Below are 23,302 nucleotides of genomic sequence, written 5' to 3'. Positions count from 1 at the left end.
TAAATCTTTATAATCGGCCGTTCGCCGGTGCTCAATTTTTTATCGGTCCACGGCGAATATTCTACGTCTGCTCCACCTCACCCTTTCGCCCGTTGCATCGTCGAGATACATGATTGTTGCGCGTTTAACTTCGCCGTCACGCGAACCAAGTTTCCGCCGAAGAACGGGGAATAAGGCATAACCGACTAACTCGACGATTTGCGCCGAGTGACTGGGCCTCCGATGGGAATCGATACAGGGGTGAGTTTCGTTGGAAACACTTAACGAATTAACCGAGCCGAGAAACACCTGCTGATCGGGAACTTTCGGGAAAAATGTAGGGGGACTTATCGGTATTATTCACGTGTTACTCGCGGTGAACGTTTTAAATTTCGAAGTTGAGAATCTTCGAAGAATAATGTCACTTAATTTATCTCTGACCTTTTAAACTTCTACCCTGAATAATTTGCATTTATACATTTAAGAATATCACTCTCGAAGGTATATAACTGTTTTATCAACATGTATTTTCACTCTTCATATTAGACTCTGACAATATTCGAGTGTACTATCTATAAACTCCATAATGCAACGATTCATTTAAAATTAGTTACTTAGAACTCGTTTATATATATATATTGGTTAGAAAAGTGGAGCCAAATATCGAAGTCAGTGGCAGCAATAAAGGTAAATTCGATTTCAAGTTCCCCGCGGGGCTGAATGCAGTTTTCTAAATGAGACATTCAGAGACAATAAAAAAACAGATAGCATAATAATATAACATGGCGAAACGAAGAGGAAGTTGGGCGGCGTTTCGCTCGCAGGACCTGTTGGAACTACATTTTCCCGGTGACCACCGAGAATGGAATCGACAACGGCGGAGAGCACCGCGGGGCGGGCGGAAAAAAAGCGGGCAGATTGATTTTTCGCGGTAGGCCAACTAATTTGGAATGGAGAACGAGAGAGGGATAGAGAAAGCGCGTGGAAGGGGACGGGCGGGAGAGAGACGAGCCGGATAGACAATCGTTCCGCGCGCTCGGCCGTTCGGCGATTGCCAATTGGAAAAATACTCCAATTCGATTACAATTTTTTTTCGAGGCTTTCGCACACCACCGCCGGGGAAGAATTTCAAACCGGTCGCCTACGACGGGAAATACATTCGTCGGGGTTAGGTCGGCGAGGGAGGGGCGGGGGAGGGGACGGATGTGAAACTAATATCGAACCAGCAATCGTTTCTGAAAGCTTTTGAGAGCGCAATTTAAAAGCGATCTTCCCTGTTTTCGTTCCATTTACAAAGAAAATTCAACGCCGCCCGCTCGCGGAATAATATTTTCGACGACGTTTCGAAGCGGTTCCCGTTGACCGCGGTCTTGACCGTTGGCCAGTTTCGATTTTTCAACGAAGTTTGCTGGGATTTCCAAGCGGACTTTGATTTTTCGAAACGGGGGCGTTGTCGCGTGACGGAAGGGTTGCCCGGCACGTCGCGCAGGAAAGTCATCTTGCGACACGAAGGAATGCACGAAATAAAGGGGGCGCGAAAGATCTTCTTTGCGCTGCTTGACGTTATTTACTGTCACGTCGGCATAGAAACCGTCGACACAAAGGCCAAGAGAAACGCGTCGTTTCGCGTACAACTATTTTCTTGCATACACGCTGCTTTAATGAAAATCTGCGTGACTACGCTGCTCCCTTGGACTATCAACCCTCGCTTGGAACAATAATCTCTTTGTTTCTGGCAACGACGGCTCTTCGCGTTTTCCACTTTGCGCGCGTTAGTTACGCCTAGAAGAACGATCACGTTAGTGTCACGCATTCCTGCTGTAACGTACGGGTTACACGAAGAGTCGGAGTGCTCTTGCAGGGTGCGAAAATTGGATTACTCGCAGTTTAACTGATCGAAAGTATAGTAATAATCGGTTCGGCTTAAAAGTTTCGTCGATCAACTGACAACGTCGTCTAACTCGACAATAATAGGACGGAAAATCTAAACCGTCAACGGAAACGTGATTTCAATATTTATCAGTTTCGTACAACTAAATTTACCTACACAATGTTTGAACAATAATTTCCATATTCAATCGCTCCGCATTTATAATCATTGCCCGCAAAACGGATCAAAACCCTTCTCTCTCCATAAGAATTTCAATCCCACCAGACCATCAGCCGTCAGTTATTTAAATCAACAACGTACAACGTCTACTTCATACAACGTCGAGTAACGTGCTCGCGAGCGTGCCGTATAATTAATTTCATAGCATGATTCAATCTGCTTCTAGCTCTCGCCTAAATCAGCCACTGGGGATCCGAGCGGAACCCGGCCAAATTTACCCGCGGAGCCGAGTTTATTATTATATTTCGCGAAACCATTAACCCGGGAACAACGTTGATTCGTGGAGCAACGTCGCGCTGTTTCGGTTCGCTTGTAGAAAATGGCCAACTGTGTTCGTGTCCGAAATCGAAACCGTCGAAATCGGCCTCTTCTTCCTATGCGGCGGCGACGGCGACGGCGGCGCTTATCGGCCCGTTTAATTCGGTTTTATTAGGGGCACGCCGACGAAAGGGGATGGAGACCGAGCGAAATCGTGATCGTTAGCACCGACACGAGGCCGGCACGAATCGCAGGTGACTGTCTGGGTTAAGCGCGCCTATATCTACGGGGTGTCAAATTAGTCACGCACGCCGCCTCCGCCCAGCGCCCCCGCCGATCAACGCCCGTAACCATGGCTACTGCCGCGAATTTCTCCGCGCGACGACGCCGCCTCGATCCCCGACGCAATTGCGCACGCAATGCGGAAAAACGTGCAGAAATTAGCGTCGAGTGGCTCATGCGCAATCTCGCGGGCAGCACGCCTTTTCGAGGGCTCGGCTTTCTGCGGAGCTGAACGGTGATAAGCATTGTTTACCGTTTCAGAAAAATTCTATTGTTCACTCGTTGATTGGGATTCTGGCTGTTTGATTTGGAAGTTTGAATTGAAACGAATGTTTACTTGTTTTGTCTAATACTTTACGTTGCGAAAGTGATTTCGATTGCAGTTGTTAAATTCGCTTGGATTCTCGTCTTCAGTTTAATTTGATTTGACAGTTGCGAAGACTGTAGGCATTGCGTTTGATACACTTAATTATGTAGAAACGGTGCCGCGACAGGAAGACGTTCAGTGGAAAGTAAGTCATTGAACCGTGACACGCAGGATTGTTCTTTTCCATCGGGTAATTTCTCTTTCGTAGGTTTCGCGGTAAATTATATATCAGAGGCTCGAACCGATAGTTTCACGGGGTCCCCTCGGCCGCACCCTGGCCAACCGTGCCCCTCGTGGTCAGCGGACCGAGAACCATAAGCTCGCAATATTAATACCCATATGTGGCACCATAAAGCTGTTTAGCGAAGGGTACCCAGTGAGAATTTTCGCACCAGGCCGGCTAATGGTATGTTCGAGTGACTAGATCGATCTCGGATATATAAATCAAGATAATACACCGTCGAAACGCCGTTATCCGCGAGCCTGATCTACCGGTGCGACGAAAACAAAGAACAAATCACCCCGAACTGTCCGAAGACAGGAAACGAGGACTACCGCGCACGACAAAAGGAAAATAATTTCACCCCCGATCGTTCAAGGTGGAAATACCGATCCTCGGTGGTCTGTCTCTTTTTCCTTTCTCTTATCACACGATCATCGTCCACCCTCGCGAGCATCCCCCTGCGGGGAACTCGGCTTTAATAATGGCCGCTGCCACCCGGACACATCCGATTCTGACGGGCCGATACCCTAAACCAGACGATCGGAGGATAAAAACTGTTCGGAGCTCGATATCTCCCCGGAGAGGAAGACGTTCCCGCGGATACAAATGTTATTACACGCTGGCGCCTCTGATCTTCCGCACGAGCAGCCAATGGCCTTTCTCGCAGCGTCCCCTTCCTCCGGCGTCAGATCGTTTTTCTTGTGGGTGCGATGTTTCCAGGCGGAAAATAAGATAATGGCCTCGCGCCTAGGCTCGAGATCCCCGAGTCTCGGCACGGCGGCGGCGGCGGCGGCGGTTGCGGGGGGTGAAAATGGGGCGGCGGGAAATAGCGAAGATCGTGGGAGCGGGACACCTGCTGCCGCGTGCGACGGAGGGCGTCACGGAGGAACGGAAAGACGGAAGAAAGGAAGGACAAAAAAAATATAACGCCGCGACAGATCAGCCGGGGGGACAGGCACGCTTCCAGTCCCGGGACGTGACAAGCGGGCGGAAAAACGTCGGTTCGCGTCTCGCGTGTCCGGCTCGGCGGCACCGAGACGATCAAGCGTCAGTGGCGGAGGATGAAATAAGTCAGACTGCTCCGAATTTTTAAGCGATTAGATGACTCGACGAGTGGTCGATATACTCGTTCACACGAGTTTCTATTGTCACAGGAGGGGTTAGGTAAATATTAGACATTCGCATAATCAAATATATCGCACGGTTTGTCTCTGCGATGAATAAGAAAATAACAGAGTTTCCTTCTTTCGAAGGAAAGAAGTTGTCATATCATATTTCATTAGTATTATATATACCAAGCTTCTTCCTGTAACACAAAACTAAAACTCGGCCCTTTCAAAATCACCGAAACTGTTAAATCACCGGCGTCCAGTATCCGGAAAATTCACGGGGAAAGGCTGGCGAACTTTTCCCAGCTCGCTTTTCCAGTAGCTCATTAATCGGTAGTCTCCTTTGGCGGAGGCGGCGAGTCCCTCGCGGGAGTTCTACTTCTGCTTAATTCATTAACACCCCCGGACCCGATTCGTTAACGAGGCACATTTTTCCCCCGTTTAAAGCAGTCGCTAGGAAAAGGGTTCTAGGACAGAGAGGGATGGACGAGGGGTGGTAGACGCCGTCGGTTTCTCGGTAACAGACTGTCAAACCCTTAAGTCGTCGCAGGAACACGTCCTTCGATCCTGCGGGTTAGCGAGAGCATGCGAAGTGGGTAAACTCTTGCAGCGCCGTCTAACGAGTATTATAATTACTGTCGCGTAACTCAATATTGCCCGCCCCCCCCCCTCCCGACATCTCCTCCTCCTCCCTCCACCGGTGGTTCCCTCTTTCTCTCTCCCCGGGCCACCCCCGATATGCTAAACTCCCGCGGAATATAGTGTTAATAGGCGTGGAATGGCGCGGGACAACACCCCGCTTCTATTAATTGCACTTCACCCTAAATGCAAATTGTTCGAAATTGAGCGAGGGCTCCCCGAATATTTGGAAACTCCATTACGGGGCCAGTGTTCGTCCTTTCGTTCGCGCCCACACAGACACTCACGCGTTCGCGCGCCCGCGCACGCCACCGTTGCTTGCCAGACCGGAGCCGGCTCGCCGCACGCTCTTCCGAGGAGCGCGCCGAGAAAAGGGTGAGACAGCGTCGATCCGAAAGGAAACCGAGGAAACGCGGGACGATACAACGGGGAGAGGAAAAAGAAAAACGTCCTCTCCGCCGGGAATCGTTTACCTCCCCGATACCACGGGCACGACGGGCGACGTCTCCGGGGTTGATCGAGGAAAGGAATCGAATCTGAGTGTGATTTCATTACTATTGGGTACCACGAAGCTCTTTGATAGCCCGCAGATACTCGCGCTCTGGGAAATATCGTCGTTAACCAATTCAACGGTTTCCTCTATCAATCCCCCGCGTTCTCCCTGTGAAAAAGGAATCGCGCGCTCGAAAATATTCGTTGCCGGTCTTGTTTAACGCCGCTGCGGTTACAAGGGGTGGACATCCGTTGGTTTCTATTAAATTTTCGAATCTTTTACGGGACTAACTGCGTCTCGAGTTAAGAGTGAGAAGTGATGGAATATCTTGGAAACTTTTATGGGTAGAAGAGTTCGAGTATATTTTAACAATGTATCCAGCTGTTATTCCACCGTTTACGTTAATTGGAGCTACTTAAACATACTACAGATTATTATTCACGGATAAAGGCAGCTATGAGTAGCCGCTAAAAGGTCGCAACGTGTACGGATCAGTTAAACTAATCCGAAACAGTTACAATTCTTCGATACAGCGCGCAACATCACGCGAGCGCGCGAAAGACTTCGTTGCACGAAGCAACAAGCTCGTTCCAAGTGGACATTGATGGAGCACCAATTACGGGGGACAGAAGCGTTTAAAACGTGAGTCACGTAGGTGGGTAGGTAGGTAACTGGTCGCTGGAAAGGCGGCCATTAAACGTCTGGAATACGGGTGTCGCCGCGAGCCGTGGAAAAGCAGAAATCAGCAGCCCGCCCTCGTAGCGCCGCGTCGTCGCGTCGCAGAGACGGGCAAAGAAAGTCGGCGCGCGCTGGAAAGACGAGGCACGGTCCATCGTTTTCTGTAAATACGTCCGGGAGATTAGCTGTCCGAGGTTCTGAGGTCTGTGGCTCAATTAAGCGCTCCGTTTAGCGCTTGACTAAAAAGGGTTGGCGTAGACCCTTGGCGCAGCCCCCTCGAGCATCAATCATGTCAGAGCAACCCTTTTCCCGAGGGCGGTTTTGCTCCTCTATTGAGTCGAAGTGTTGTGCTCAAACACAAAAACACTTCATTTGGCAGATTAGCCGTTAAACACCGAGGGTTAAACGAGCGGCGTCCCGATGAAGAGCGACGAGAGACAGAGAGAGAGAGAGAGAGAGAGAGAGGGATGAGCCGCGGGAGCTGAAAAAAGACTGGCCAGTGCGGGCACAGGGTGCAATTACAAGGATAATTAATCGCGACGACGTCGAAGGAGGTAACGAGTAAGTCCGGGTAAGAGGACTCCAACGTTTCCACGCTCGATGGAGCTGAGACGATAAGAACGCCTCGCATGCGTGGAACCCGAGCCACGAACGATACTTGACACGCGAGCATGATTAAATCTCGCTAATTGCGGACACGAAGCGCGGCTCTCTTCGAACTGGAACTTATCGTCTGTCGAACCGCCGCGATTGAAAGTCATGGCAGCGATCGTCCGCCGAATTTCGAAAAGTTGCGGGTCTAAAAGCGTTTGGAATATCGGCATTGTCGCAAGACTTATAGATTAGGGTTGAGTCGATGAGAATCGAATCAGACTACACTGCGTTCGCAATTTGGTTGCAATATCCAAATTATTTCCTATGAATAATTAACAACGATAGACTTCCAATAAGAAAGACAGCACAAGAATTCGCAATATGGGGGATGAATTCCACAAGGAGATTCACTCGATCTTCTAAACTTTATATCGATCAACAAGCGAGCAGTTTGCGAAGTGGAAGAGCTGGTAGGAGTTCGAAGGCGGAAGAATAGGAAGCTTTTCCCACGAAGCGGCCGCAAGAACGTCCAGGAGGATGAAACGGTGGTCCCCGTGACCGCGTTAGGATCCTGCCCGGCATGAAGGTCCTTCATGTAGGGCACACGCATAGAAAATCCACGCATGTTCCTGCTCGTTTTAATATTCCATATAATGTTATGAAACCTTTGTCGGCATATGGTCCTGAGGCCAGCAATTAACAATTAGCTCGCGGTCCTTGTAATCGAATTACGGAGCCCATTGTCGGGCTCAGGTACAAACGTATTCAGTTCCACTGGTTGCTGGCCCTCCCTCTCCGCCCCTCCGTCATCCCCGTAAATCTGTCTGTCTCTCTCTCTCTCTTTCTCTCTCTCCCTCCCCCTCGAATTTGCTCTCTTCCTTCCTCTCGTCGGCCATCCCCTTTCCCCGCCTTCATTGGCTCGTCTCTTTTTTCCGGAGTGGTTTAAGATCGAATTTCTTGCCGCTGCATGCCCTCGACGGTTCGGGCGGCGCATAGATGCAAAATGCAACCGTGAAGGGGATCCCTTACAAAGGCGGGAAAGCCGAGCCACTCTCTCTCTCTCTTTCCATCTCTTTCCCCGTCCCTCTCTTCGCCGGGGGATGAATGTCACTTCGTGAAAATATATCCGTTTCAGGAGTTCCGAGATTTCTGCTCTCTGTTGTCCGGGTGTGTGGATCCGAGCAGGTACCAAACGAGGACGCGCGCGCGCCTTCAACCTCTCCTTGATCTGTGAATGCGCACTGTAAATCGCGCCGGGGATTAGTAACACTAAACTACCGGCCGGCGCGGCGGCGAGCCGCCCCGTGATCCCTCGTGCACCGTATCCGTGATTTCGGAGGATCGTTTGCACCGGAGAGATAAGGAATCTTGAATAGTTTCACGTTAAACGGAGGATACTTTCGGGATCGAAGTGTCTCTTGATCGGATCTGGTATTTTACATCTTTTAACTTGGAGACGCTCGAGTTTCATCTCGGACGTGAATTACCGCTAAGAATGTAGATTATAGCTATATCACATACGACAAACAGTGAAGAAACATATGGATAACGACATCTTGGAACTCGGAATACTAGATAATTTACATTACAATTCACTAGTATCGCGAGTTTCCATTCCTCGGCAAACCAAGTCTCGGATTACCTAAGATTCCCACATCCAACGAGATCGAGCTCTTCCACCTGGCACGATTGACGCAATGTTTACCACGATCGAAAACATCGGAGCGACCGATTGCCGCTGACCGAGGCCAAAGGCCGTGGTAAATTAACAATTCTGAGATACGGTTCAATTAATCCCACTCGAGGGCCGCAAGAGGTCCGTTTGATCGAGATATCGCGCGGCCCTTTAACGAGTAACCGATGTCAAACGCAGCCCGGAGACAAGGAAGAAAGGCACGGGAAGCCGGGGTCAGTCCAGTGCTGCCCTCTTCCACGTTCAAGGGGGAGAGGGAATACACCGAATTCGAGACATATCCAGCAGAACTAACTATTAATTTGGTTCCCAGGGTCGAGGGGGTGGGAACGAGGTGGAAAGGGAATCGCCGCGAAGGGAGTCGCGCGGAAAGGAGAAGAGGGGTGGAAGAGGCAGGACCAGAAAGCCTTCAGGGCAACAGATTACCGTGCACAGCCTATGGATCCTCACTCCCTTTCGCCTTTTCCCCTCCGCTGCCCATCTCCTGGCCCGACGTTGGCCGGCCCGTGAAGTTAATAATCATCAAAAGTCACGGTGTTTGTCGAGGGCGGCCGCCCTTTGTGCGCCCACGCGTGCTCCTGACGCTAATATGACTCCACCCGGGCTTTATTACGAGTTATTAGAGTTATTACATCGGCGACGGATTTTCACGTGCAGCTACGCTGCGACCCGGGACCGCCGCGCACGCGTCTCCTTTATCTCGCCGCTCTCGCGGTTTCTCCCCGCCTTTCCCTCCTTTTTGCATTTCCTTTTTTATTTTCGGCGGACCTTTTAATTATCGTTGTCCCGCTGCTCCGATCGCCGGCGCAGCCCGCGCGACTTTCTTCTGTCTCGATACGATGCATCCTTGCAGAAGATTTTGAATTATTTAAATTCATTTACATGGGCAAAATACTATTCCGACACGCTGTTAGATCGTTATGAATATTTCCGTGAAAATGTAATCAGCGAGGTATAAATAAGGAGCGCATTGCCTTGTACGCGTACAATTATATCTTGGTGGAACACCGCTCGAAAATATTTAATTAGCCGGAGTCCGTAGATGGTGTCAGAGAAGAGGAAGTAATAACGAGGTGATAAACTGTGACGTTTAGTTTAAAAAAGATATGAAATCGATATCTGGTCGCGAAGAAAATAGATTGTAACACTTTGCTTAGTTTACCTTGCACGGGAACCACCATTTGAATAGCCGGAACGCTTTGATCATCGAATGACGCGATCGTATATTCCGGTGGCACAAATTTCGCCGTCCGTCGGTCGTAATTGGTTGTTTCGCGGCGGACAACCGGATGCGAAACAGAAAAATGAGAGGTGAAAAGCTTATCGATCGTTTCGTTATATTCGTACCGTGAACCTGTTCGTTCTCTATTATAAATTCGGGACCGATTGATCGAAGGATCTACGAGGATCCAGGGAGCCAGTCCCGTTAGGGTACGTTTGCAGAAGTGCTGCGATACTCGATCAGAACCAACGACAGCGAAGAATGGAAATAAATGCTTCAATTTGTTTTATAGTGACCGCGTTCACGTTTAAGAGATACCTAGTTACATTTACTAATCGATTAACGATAAACATAAGACAATTAATTTCCAGTTCCTCAAGATCACTCATTACATCACTCATTCCTCTTCATAAAACTTTAAATGATTGAAACCATACAATTATCATCGCCTCTAAATGCACCGAAGAAAAATATTTCAACACCCCTCTACCCTCGGTTTCTAATAAACTTTCTTAAATTCAACTTTCTATCGAAGTTCTACCAAAATCATACCTTTAAGCTGCATTTACGGTGCATGCGTGTTCAAATAAGTTTTGATAAACTCAATACGTCGAAGCATTGAAATGCGTATACAGATCCCTGAGAGTGTGTGCACAGCAATCTTCGGATGATTATTCGTTAGAAAGCTGGTTCGTCCTACCACGCGTCCACCGTAACCGCAGCCTTAGCGGGGTTGCGGGCATATTGCCCGGTAAATGGCTCCGCTTGGTGACAAAGGGTGCATTCAACCGAGCCCGATTCCGCGGCCTGGTGACGAAAAAGGGAGTCCGCGGCGTACAATGAACGCGCGGTGTCAAAATACCGAAGGCCATAAGGCTAATTTGCCGAAATTCTGCGTGCCTTATTCACGCGAAACACCCTCAACCGATTATGTCGGAAGCGACGTCGGGGTACGCGGGCTCTGTTGTTTTCGGCTCGCATTCAGCCCCCGTGTCTTTAAAACGAGACCCGGGCTAATGACAGTGGCGGATAAAAGAGCCCGCGGCTTTTGATTTCACCGCGATTGGACGGTTCGATTCAGCAATGAGAACTGGGTCGGATAATTAACTGTGTTCTTGGGGGCGGTCTTCTTTTCGGTAGTTTCTTGCATTGTAAGTATTTACCGACGGTGGAACCGAGGGTTTGTGAAAACTACTGCACTTGATAGTAGAAATACGGGAGAATGTAAATATGTTGAGGGTTAAAATTTTAGTTAGAGATATATAGTGTTCGAAAAGTGATTAAATATTGTAGGGATAATCTCATTTACCTCGTAGAGATAAAAATTGTATTTATACTCTCATAAAGAAAGAAAATGTGATTTTGGAAGTTCTGAAGTTAGCCAGTGCGCTAAGTTGTCTGTTGCTTTCTAGAGAAATTGTGTGACGGTTGCAGAATTGAAAGGGATTCTTATTTAATATCGAGATAGAAAGTCCTGTCACGCGAGATAATACAGGAACATGGATACTTTTGGTTGTCTCTTCGATGGTGTTCCTCAAATTATAGTACGGAATGATTAAATATTAATCGAACGATTTGTAAACTGCTGTTAATTGTATTAAGCAATATCTTATACGACCGAAAGTGCTGGAAGGTGTTCGTAATTTTGTTCAATTATATTTCCCTTGCAACGGCGAGCCCTGAATCCTTCGTTCCAGTTAAACTCCCCTTTTCCTTCGACGTCGACGGGGTCTTAATAAGAAGGATCGAATTTCGGGGCACGATTCGTGTTCATGACACTTCCGTGTTCCTCCGATCATTGAGAAAGTCGATCGCCCATAATCCTTCTCGGAAGAAAGACGGGGAGAGAAAAAGGGAGAGAGAGAGGGGGGGAGGGCGGAGACGGAGAAAGCGAGAAGAATGGAAAAACGAGAAAGTTGAATCCTCCCTTCAAGTAATTGCCAGTATATTATTCTCACTGGCGAGCGGATCTTTTTTCGAGAATTACGAGAGCTTGCCTTCACCTTCCAACTGTCTGTCTTTAGATTACCCGCAATTTAATAATCCTTTGTCTTCCGGATGGCTTCGCCGAGCATATTAATTCCATTTATCCCCATTCGCAGTGCATTACACCGGCGCATTAAAACGGGGCCTCGATTAATGACGCGAAAACACGCGAAATGGAATATGCGAACCGGGCCGACGCGGCTAATTTCAAGTGCGCCGATTACGCAGCTCTTTACCCACGATTAATATCCGTCGCCGATACCTTAATACTTGGAATAAATCCGCGTTGATCAAATAACCGGAATATTCGTATATTTATCGTGCATTTATGCCCGTGGCTCGATAAATACTGACAGACCGTGCAAATAAATCCGATCGAAGCATTGTATGACACGGCGGTACTTTAAAAAGAAGATATGTCTTTCCTCTTTAGCGCTCTATTTCCAGACGGTTCTGGAGCACTCGAATCGTTCAGGGTAAAATTAATGATTATCTCGATACGCTTATTTAATACCTGAAATAAATCCACTTCGCTGTCTTCTTTATTATGCGGAATATATTATCGACTGAAGAACGACGTTCGCTGATTAACGATGACGGAAGGTATTCTTGTAGAGATTTAACGGTACCGCAATGATATAATCGAGTAAAAATAGCCTTCATAATCGCTAAAACGTTGACTTGGTATAAGAGCTGTGATATCAATTAATTAATAATTGTCTTTCATACCCATTACCGCTGGTATAAAGAAATAAGTGATACGTGTAATGCATTAAACGATCAAGATTCCCGTGACGGGAAACTCGTTAACGTGTTTCTCCTATCATAAACGTTTCAACTTGTTAGTCGTAAAACTTATGTCAGCCTCGTAACTCCAGATGGTAGCGTACCCACTCGAAACGTCGCACGGTGTCGTCGCAAAGCGAAATTTCAATAAACGTGCATCAGGAGCGAGAGAGTTTCGATTTTGATCGGGACGCTCCGCTCGATGACTTCGTGACAAAGAAGGAAGAAGGATATCGGCGATCCAGCGTGAAAAGAACGCACAACAACGCATTGTTCGGCGACGGACGCGCGCGAGGATCCACTCGAGGACCAGCGGAACGATCCGTGGCGTATCCTTCGTCGTTACACACGGAGCCGTTTAGCCTCATTGTAAAAGTGAAATCGCCTCGTGTTTGGGATGTTATTTGTAGCACATTAGTATTGTATCGCTGTACGCCGGGGTTAGGCCGGGGCGTTGGAGTGTTTAAGGGTGATTACACGCAACGACAGGGGTGGCTTTATTGGAGGAGCTGGCCAGTGGCGCTCAGCATCCGTTCCCATGAATCTCTGAATCACTTTATCCTTCCTTGCGTTTACAACCCTTCCGAAACTCTCAATTTTCTTACAACTCCGCTTACGAATATTTCACTTAATTCGTCTGTCGTCGGCAGATTGTCCATAATTAACTAACCCACTGTCAAACTCGAAGCCTGCGACTAAATTATATTCAGGAGAAGAGAACAGAAAATATTACGTTCAAGTTGATCTCGACAGACAGCAACGAACGCGGCCGAGAAATCGCGCCGCGAATCAAAATCGCAACGAAACCCGACCGATCGGCGAACCAACTCGGTCCGTTTAACTAGATACCGACCGTCCACCGCCCCCCTCGGCCCCGGCCGGAATTGATTTAACTCGAACGCTGCACGAGTCACGCCGCATCGTCAATTATCCTCGGAACGTATCCGCACTGCGGATGCACAGACGCTGTCCTTTCGGCACGCTCCGAAACCGAATCGAAATGAGAACGACTGGTATAGGATTGAATTTGCACGACAGTTTGACAGGGTCGACCGACGGAGGGGGAAATAGTATGGGCTAGGGTGGAAGTAGGGTTCCCCGGCGAGGAAGGTTGGAGGGGGAAGGGGGCATAAAAAGCACGGTGAATAATAGACTCCAACCCTCTCCAAACATCTCCCCTCTCTATGCATACCACAGTGCTCTGGACCGGAATCTAGGCTTATATTCGAAACGTGTCCGCCCCTATTCTATGTTCCCCTCCTCCCCCTTGTCGGCGTGCCCGATATAGCGTTTTGATAAACTTGTAATACACCCGAAAGAAAAATAACTATTAGATGGCTCTGTTTCCTTCCGCATCGATCGGACAGTACTGGGTTCAATAGTAAAGGGTATGGAGCACGTGAATGTAACATAGCTTATATAGGTATGAGAATGTAGAATTGTTTGTTAAGTAAAGGAGAATATCGAGTTACTGGTGATCGAACAAAAATGAGTTAATTCTCATGAAAACACCTCATTGAATTCCCGTATAAGCGTATTCCCGAAATAACGTTCTCTCGGAGAACGTGTCGAATGATACATTATTCCACACTCCTCGCTTCGCTAAACTTCAACTTACATCTTTTCCTATTGTATATAATACAACCAACACCGAGAAACCCAGACTACGCGTCGGCGATTATCGCTTAAAATAGGCGTCGTTCGAACGGCCGGCAAGTGGATCACGCGGTTAACAGAGAAAGCGAGAAGGAAGAGAAACAAGAATCACGGGAGCGTGAGACGCGTGGTGACACCTCGGCCGGTCCGCAACTCTTTCAAAGAGGGCGAGGGCCACCGGCATTGGCGAACAATGGACGAAAATCTGTTAATGCCGCCGCGGAACGACAATGCGTTCGACGTGGCGTGAGCCGGCCAGATACCTTTTTACCGGCGCTAATCCGAATTCGAGAGCCGTCGCCGGAGCGAGGATAAAGCGATCATCGTCCCGGAACGATGCGACGGCGGCGGGGACGAAGACGCCGACGGGAGCCCGATGAAAGAAATGGCAGCGACGAGCTTGTCGGTACGTGGAAAACTGATTTTCGCCCGCGATACGCGGCCGCGCCGATGAACAGAGGGAAACGGGGAAAGCTTCGTCACCGTGTGTCACCGTGCACGGGAGGACCGATCCGGGAAAGCTGTTACGCAGCCGCCGGGCACGACGTTAACGTCGATATTTCCCTGTAAACGACCACTCTGTTTCCCGGTCCGTCGTTCCGCACGCCGACCGAGATTTTCCAGGTCCGACTGGCCGCGCGCCAACGCGGCAAAGTGGTTTTCTGTCGAAAGTAACGGGGCTTGGCGTGAACGCGTTTTCGGCGCGTCGCCGTGCGCCGAGCATGTGTTCCGCCGCGTGTCGCGACACGCCGCGCATCGAAAATTCCGTGGCAATGCCATCGTTTCCGGCCTGCGTCGCTGGGAATCAAAATGCGATCGTTCTTCTTCGTATGGAATTTTTCACGTTTTCGCGGCGTGCTTTTACCTTAGCTGGGGTTCAAGAAAGTTTGGGGTAGATGTATTGAGTTCAATATGTTTCGCGAAGTTTTGTCGGAACACAAAGTGAATTATTTCTAGAGGGAGTAGATTTAATTCAAGAATATTAACAATCTTCCGTTTCCTTTCTTACTGTTCCCATTGGAGAGATCGTTAAACGTTAGCTTGAAAAGCGGACAAAAAGGTGTCGCATCGAAGTCGGACACCATCTTTATTAATACCTAGCAAATAGACGTCAAATTGGCAGATGTCTGCAGGATATTATGAATCGATCCGTCGCAATAGAGTTTTACTGGATTAACCGATGTAGATATCAACAGTCGACTGCGTAAGACGAAAAGCCGGAAAGGAAACACGTCTGCGATCATCAGCCGTGATTCGGTATTAATTATACAATGCGATTCACGTTGCTATCCTCGATAAGCTTCTGAACGGCGACAGCGGTTCTCGCCCCGCGATCATGGACGCCGGTGATCATGCGCGAAACGTCGCGTCGCGCCGCCCGGTTCACGCAGGCGAACGCAACGTCCAATTTTAATCCCGGAATTACTTCCATTTTATTCCAATTTTCTTACATTTAAACCGTCTAAGCGAGTTTACCTTCGCAATATCATTGCCGGGGAACGTCTCGCGCGAAGTAAACGCGTCGCCGAGAGGAGGGTGGGATTGGCCGAGGTGGAAGAAAACTCGAGAAGGACGAGGGCCGAAACGCGGAAGAAACAACCGGGGGTTGGGGCGGAGACGGGTCGGAGATGGAGAAGGTTGGAAGTACCTACTCTAATAAATTTACGACGTAAAATGGTTAAGCCGTGTTAGCCCTGTTTTTCATATTTCCGCGAGAGAGAGAGAGAGAAAGAGCGGGGGTGAGGGTGGACGCTTCGGCCAGCAGCGACTTTTCTCTTCTGGATTGTTGGAAGGGAGGAGCGGAGGAACGGGGCTGTATCCGCGACAGGCGTCGCTGTCACGAAGAAGAAGAAGACGATGAATGGGGAAAGACGGACGGAGAGAGCTAGAGAAGGTGAGAGGGACGAGAAGGGGCGGAAAGATGAGAAGAAGAGGATATATAAGAGATACGAAGGGAAATTCGCTTATTTTCCCATCATTTCTACGTGGCATCTTGTCCACGGCCTTTACTCATCCACGCAGCCAGGAAAGAAAATTGCTTCTCGTCCTCGAGAGCGGAATATCGTCCTGATGAGCCTGGGAATGCCTCGATATCCGTCCCCTCGCTGCCCTCCGCGCCTCCTGTCCGCCGCACCGTCTACACCGGTGTCATTCCGCCCGAGTGCCTCGTTCCTCCCATGGTTTTTGGCCGTTTCTCTTTCGTTTCTCGTTCACCGGCGACGGGACATTCAATTTGTCCGTTATTTATTATTCCAACGCGCGACGCTTGTCCTCCTCCTCGCGAGCAATCCTTTCGGGGAGGAGGGACGGAGCGTCGGCGGTAGTAGGATAGAGGGACGACGATGAGTCGAGGGAATTCAGGAGTTAAACGGGAAATTATGGAGTAGATTACATAATAAAACGAGGCAGAGAAACGGTATGGAGAAACGGCGACGCCGGCGTCGGTACGCGACGGGAATGGGACGTTGTAGATAGTTCGTTCGATGGAGACCGCGCGCGTCGTCACGGGCCGTCGGAGACGAGGAGGATATCCCCCGCGACGGAAGTCTTCCTGGGAAATCCGATTTCGGCATCTGCAGGTTCCGCAGGAATTGGATTGGTTTATTTGTTGTATCCTGTATCGGGGAACGCGGGCGGATCTGTAAACGATCGGAATTTTAGTGCCGGTTAAATAGTTAATTCTCTCGCGTTAGCGTGTACCTTCAGCTTTGTGTGCAGTAATTAGGTTTATAATGAACATAGCTTATAGAAGAATCAATTTATTTCAGACAGAAGTGGACAATTCTACTTGAAGATTATTTTATAAATTTAATGGACGCAATTTCCACTGTATCAATGGTGTTTTAAGCTCCCGTAAAATTCGTTTTGAATATATAGTGCACTGATTTCTATTGACGTTACGTAATTCAGTTGCGTAAAACCCTTTGGGAAGTACTGAATTCGTAATGATATAATTTTAATATTACGAACATTTAGGTGTGAGTTAATACAAAAGTTGAACCCATCGCCCGAGCACTCTCAAATTAAGAGTCTCGACTCGCAACGATCGACGATAGCACGTCGTCCGCGTGACCGTGACTCCGCCACTTCGCCACGGCCAAAAAAGGATCCCAGGATCGCTCGCGCTGCCATCGGCGAGTCCCTCCGTCTCACATCGACCCACGCCTCCCCCTTTTTCTCACCGAACTCGGTACATTCGTCACGGACACACTCAATAGGGCCTATCGTCGTGTCTTCGCGTCGCTGAATAATTCATAAGCCGAGAAGCCAGCAGCCGATACTTATCGCGATAGACTTTAGCCGGCCTGCCAACAGCAGCCATGTTACAATAAAGAAATCAACATGGCCGACCCGACCCTTTCATCCCTCCTCGCAAAAGCGGCTGCCGTTCCAGGCTTTTCTCGAATCCACCTAGCCGCCGTCACCGTCGCCGACGCCGTCACGTCGCTCACTTTCGATTTCGCCCCGCAGCCTCGTTACCCTCTTGATGTTCGAAGGGTGGTCCCCCGCGCGGACTCACCCTACGGCCTCCCTTCTTAGCTCCTTTTCTTGCGCCGCGCTGCCTCCAAGGGTGGACCGCCCCGCCCAGAGAGACATTTCTCTTCAACCCTCCGCCGAGCGGAGCCTTGGCTAGCTCGAGCGCTGTCGAGAGGGAGAGAGAGAGAGGCAACCCCAAGAAAACGGACGAGGGATGCCGGAACGGAGAGAGAAAGCTGGAGGAGAATCGAGGGAGGGAGGAGACGGTGGAAAAAGAGACACAATCCGAGGAAGAGAGGCAGAGGGTGCTCGAGGAAGGAGGGAAACTCGAAAAGTAGAGCGAAACAGAAGACGAGGGAGGTTTGGCGGTGACTTTCTCGCCCTGCTCGCACAGCACCAGGCCAAAGGAACTCCATTTTCTAGCTACTCTTGGTTAGGAGTTGCCACCCCCTCTGAAATCCTTCGCGGATCCCCTTCCCTGCGCTTTCTTGTCCCGTTCGGTAGAAATTTTTGCGTTGACTTTCTACACGCCTTTTCCCACCACCGAAGGCAATTTTGCCCAGACCCAAACCACGATTTACAGATTGCATTGACGCTCGGTCTTATTTATTTCGAGATTTCCTTCGCGAGATTACAGGAATATAAAATGCAATTTGGAGGAGATGTTGCAGCGTGGCGGCGATATTTATTGTAATAACGTGTTCGCGTTTATTCTTGTTACAGGTGTGGTTTCAGAACAGACGGGCAAAATGGCGCAGACAGGAGAAAATGGAAGCCGCGAGACTTGGACTGAGCGAGTACCACCACGCCGCCAATATGAGGTAATTTTTGCGAAAGCTAGACAAGAGCGTCGTTGATTCTGCTGTGTTGATAGCTTTATCGATGATCGTGTGATTCATAAGTTATCTGGTTTTCGGTAGAAACGTGGCCGGACCGGCTCTCGGCTTACCAGGGGACCCTTGGCTCACTCCTCCGGGCCTGTTAAGCGCTCTACCCGGCTTCCTCGCTGCACCTCACTCGGGATATCCCAGTTATTTAACGTCCCCGAGACGACTGCCGTCGCCACCGAATGTCGCCGCCGTTGGAAACGCCGTGCCCGGTAAGCTCCGCTTCTTAATAACATTTTCGCGCGAGCAAAATGATATATAAGTTAAGTCGAAGCCACGATAAACCGCTAATGGCCTAATGAGTAGCGGAGTCTTTACGTAATCGAGTTCCCTTCCAATAAAGATGATATATCGATGGCAACGCTGAACTTTGAATTTCTTTCGAAAAAAAAGGTGAAATGTGTTTGAGTCCATTACATTCATCAGAGGTTCACATTCTTTTTTAATGAGACTATAATTAGACGTATATTTAACACCAGACTCTATTAATCGCCTGTGCAATATAACAGAGACATCTAGAAAGTATCGGAACATCGTCAATCCTCTCAAAATGCTTGCTAACTTGAAACTAGAATAAATCATATACAATAAAAACTGCGAATAATACAGAGCACACATTGCTAACAACAATGAATCGTTTCGCATAGTTGTCCCATTCATCAGACATCTCAATGGCAATCATCCGTTCCGTCAACAGGAACCCTGACAGCGGGGATGACCAGCATAGGTAACGGCGGGCACGTCGCGACGGCGCCGCCGAGCCCACCCGGCCACGATCCACGCACGACCAGCATCCAGGCGCTGAGAATGCGGGCCAAGGAACACGTCGAGAGCATCACCAAAGGGTTGCAAATGGTCTGAAGTTTAACGTACGACCGACGAAGGCAGCAACCAGCGTCCGGCCGCGCGGTAGCCACCGTTCCGACGCCGCGGGCGTGACGAGAAGCGAAACCGACAAACGTTTCCACCTTCGATCATCCCTCAACCCCGAACAAGAAAACGTTCCGGACCAGATCGGCGAACGCGTTCCCCCCTCGTGCCGCCCGTAACCGCTGCCGCGCACCCCCGTCACCCGTTTCTCCGATGCCGGAACGACTCGGACACGTCGTTTCTATTCCAGTCGTGACATCGTTTATCGGATATCGGGAGAGCCCGATGGGACGCAAAAGAACAAAGAAAAAGTACAAGGACCTCGGCAGGAGGAAGGAAGGAAGGAAGGGCCGATTATCGCGAACGATCGTTTCCAACGGTAATCGAAACAGGTCTGTCCTGACCCCGGTTATTAACCACCCTCGATCGGTAAATCAAATTCGTTACGTCGTTCCCGGGCGATTCGTTCGAGTTCACGGCTGCGGGGACGCGATATGAAGCTTCGATCCCTATCGTGCACCGGGTTCGATCGTCCGTCCGCTCTCCGGACAGGCGGCACGTAGCAATTCACGATAATAGTGCAATAAAGAGGTCGGAGATGCGGAGACTTTTTTCTATCATTATGGGAAGGACAGAGACAGAGGGGGAGAGAGAGAGAGAGAGAGAGAGAGAGAGAGAGAGAGAGAGAGAGAGTGAGAGAATGAATGGAAGAGAGAATGATAGAGCGACAGACAGAATAGTTTTAAGACCCAAAGATGTTCCCGTTCGGTTTGATGTCGTCCGAGCTGCGACGGGATACCCTAACTTCCTGAACCATACAGCTCAGTAAGTAATATATTGCATATAGTTTTAAAGACGAAAAGACCGCGACACTCGCGCGGACAGGGATTTTATTTTGCGTGCGTGACGGATACGAGGAACCTGATCGAACGCGTTAACCGGTGGTGTAGTTTTGAGTAGGGGATTGTACAATTGGTTAACGATTGATCGAGGAATCTTGGGGTGAAGAATTTTGAAAATATATTTCTGAATGCCTGAGTTTTTAGTGCGTGGATCACCCCTGGTTAACGCGTGAACCAATACGATATCGGAGACAATCGCGTGCGGGCGCACGCACCGAACCACCGGAAACGTAACCGAGTCTTGCTCGATTCGAACGGTTCCGGAAGGGACGAGACATTTCGATTTACTCTCAGGTGCTGCGGACGGTGTTCAGAACATGGCATTAAAGAATCAATTTTATTCAATGCTTCAGGAATGTGATCAAGAGAGCTATCTTTTCCACAATTCTTCTTTGTAACACTAAAGATTACAATTGGGTCGAAAGCTATCGCGAAATAACGTCACTCATGAAAGAATCCGATATCTTCTCTGCAAAATCAATACCCGCCCTCATCGTCGCGAAAAGTGCTTCACAAAATTTCAATTACAATCACCTAATCTATATCCTGAACTGACATCGACATATGTAAACGAAACTATTCGTGTTCCAAGCACGAGTCAGCCGAGCCCGTGAGCAATTGGACTAATAAGACACCTAGACGAGGACTAGCCCGATCCAATCGATCGGATCGATGGACGCGAGCGCGCGACGGGCGCGTTTCGCGATGAGATTAATTGGTACAAAAGGGTCAGTGGCCGAACGATCGTTCTCCCCTGCAATGCCGGTCCCGTATCCGAAATACGATTAGTATAATTGTTTGATAATCATGTACCTCGGACGGGATGCAAGACCGATGGACACGCCAATCGGAGCTGCGCTATTGGCCGTTAAGCGGCAACTTGCCGCTCGTACCAATGACACGGGGGGAGCGAAGGGGTGCACGGTCGGCGAATAATAAGCAGCCGCGCGGAGATCGATCTGCCTTCCTGTTTGTCCGAGGATAGGAGCGCCGAGTGTTCCCGTTTCCGGCGGAACTCTTCCAGGATTTTTCACGGTCGGACGCGATCGGCCCGTCCGGCTCGCGTACCGGCGCGTTCCCACGACGCGGGACTAGATAACTATCTCTTGTAGCATATAGCATTGACACGCGCGGACACGGAGGCAGACGCATTTTGACATAAACAATATTCTGCAGTATTAATACGTTAAGGCGAACAATTGTGCATAATTACGTAATAAACGACTACGCGTTGCCACGGAAGGTGACTGGCCAGACGCGGGACGGAGTCGGGGGTTGGATCGGATCGCGAGATGATCGTCGAATTCTAAACGACTCAAGGAAATGAACAATATTGAATATTCGGTGGAACGTATTTTTCTGGATCGAGTGAAAGATTGTTTACAGTTTCGGGTGAATAGGATGGTATATTGTTTTGTACTTAACAAAAGAATTCTTCGTGACAGTGTTATAAGAGAAATATAGAAATTCTAAATATTCGATGAAATTGGTAAAGATTCCTTCGAAGGAAAGTCAAAGAGCGCTCAGAGTTCGGATTCCGTTTAAGTAGAAGGATCGTCGAGTTTAATTTGTATTAAGTAGGGAACTGTTAAACTTGATTTGGTGTTCCGATCCAGTTCCGCTGACTTCAGAAATCGATGCGAACCGAAGATTCACGATGCTTTGGTTCGTCTCTGCCAGTCGGCTTCCACGCGGAGCGAAGAAGAAATCAATTTAGAGGGTGAAGAAAGAACGTAGACAGTTACCCGCCCCCGAAGTCTATTTGTATATATACCTGCTCGTGATGAAATAAAAATTTGATGTACATATTTAATCACACCACCGTATCGTTTGAGATCCCCTGGTGAATTGAAATAAAATCGCAGAAGCCCGATACCAGTTGATCAAGGATGAAATTGCACGTTTTGTGAAAGCCCTCGATGAAAAGTCCTTTTTCCCTCTCCCGGTGTTCGGCCGGTGTTTTTCACCGTGCCGGTTTCCGGCTTCCAATCGGCTGTTTTTTCGCTGAAGCGTTGTTCGACCACTCGCATCGATTGGTTCGACACATACGCGTTAATAACGCATCCACGGACGTACGTGTACGCGTGCTAAGTAAAAAAAAAAATACCCGCCACATTGTCGCGGCGGCGCCGATGAAAAGCTGGAAAGCAAGTTAAACGATATCCGCGAGACGGATTTTTAATTGTTCCCGCACCGGGTCACGCGTATTTGTTAAAGAATTAGCATTTCAAAGAACGATTTCAATTAAGCCGTAATTAATTTCGCGGAGAACGCCGGCCGGAGTCGGAGCTGTGCATCTCATTACTCGCCTTACTTTCGACTTAATTGAAATCGAAGATCCGCCGAGACAAATTGAAGGTGTCGAGCGTTCAAGGAGAACGGACGGGCGATTATTAAAAATCGTTCGAATGTCGTGATCAATATTATAACGGCGACTACCCGGCGGATTAAAGATTTCACCGGTTTCGTATCTGCTCCGTTGACTTTTGGCATCGACGAATCAATTTATCGGCTTCTCTTTTGATTGCACTTTCCAGATTGCATCCGTAAGTTTCGAAAAATGGTTCGGATCTTTCTATAATGCTTTTTTTGACGGAATCATCGAATTTCATAAATCTCAATACGGAGAACAATATTTTATACACAATCATCCGTGATTAATCTCTATGATATTATAGAACTTGCGACGAAGTACCATTTAACATGAAAATCGTTGATTTCTCTTTATCAAACGAACATACAGTGTACAGTGAAAGTAAAGTTCTTTTTATCACCAGTAAACGATTAAACTAAAATAATCAATGATAGGCTCCGCTTAAACCGAATGCTTAAGAAGGGTCACGAGTTCAAAAAGAATATAAAAGAAAATATTCTTACACAACGAATATCCACTGTCCGCGGTAAACGAGATGTTCAAAGGGGCCCCTGAAGCCCAAAGCTGTGAAGATGTATATTCGATCGCTGAGGTGTTAATAAAAAGTCAGCAGACTCCCCCGGAAAATATTCCCCCCGGTGGCAGGATCCTTCCTCGACGAATCGAATTATCGGCAAACCTACCCCCTCCTAATTCATGCACATGCGACGGCACGCC

At 48.7% G+C, this 23,302-nt stretch overlaps 1 protein-coding gene across 2 annotated transcripts in view; it reads left to right on the top strand.

The window, feature by feature from the left end:
• LOC116426916 (retina and anterior neural fold homeobox protein 2) overlaps positions 1-22,077 on the top strand; it is a 44,297-nt gene extending 22,220 nt beyond the window's left edge. Inside the window, exons 3-5 of one of the 2 annotated variants that reach the window (XM_031976581.2) lie at positions 18,276-18,373; positions 18,473-18,651; positions 19,137-22,077. In XM_031976581.2, the coding sequence (XP_031832441.1) occupies positions 18,276-18,373; positions 18,473-18,651; positions 19,137-19,300 (441 nt within the window). In that variant the 3' untranslated portion in view covers positions 19,301-22,077. Of the gene's footprint in view, positions 1-18,275; positions 18,374-18,454; positions 18,652-19,136 lie in introns of both variants that reach the window. The other variant, XM_076374417.1, reaches the window with a different exon arrangement.
• Positions 22,078-23,302: the final 1,225 nt, after the last annotated feature.

The sequence above is a fragment of the Nomia melanderi genome, chromosome 2, assembly GCF_051020985.1.
Source record: "Nomia melanderi isolate GNS246 chromosome 2, iyNomMela1, whole genome shotgun sequence".
NCBI lineage: Eukaryota > Metazoa > Arthropoda > Insecta > Hymenoptera > Halictidae > Nomia > Nomia melanderi.
Note: the sequence above shows the minus strand (reverse complement) of the source record. Positions and strands in the feature narration are given on the sequence as shown.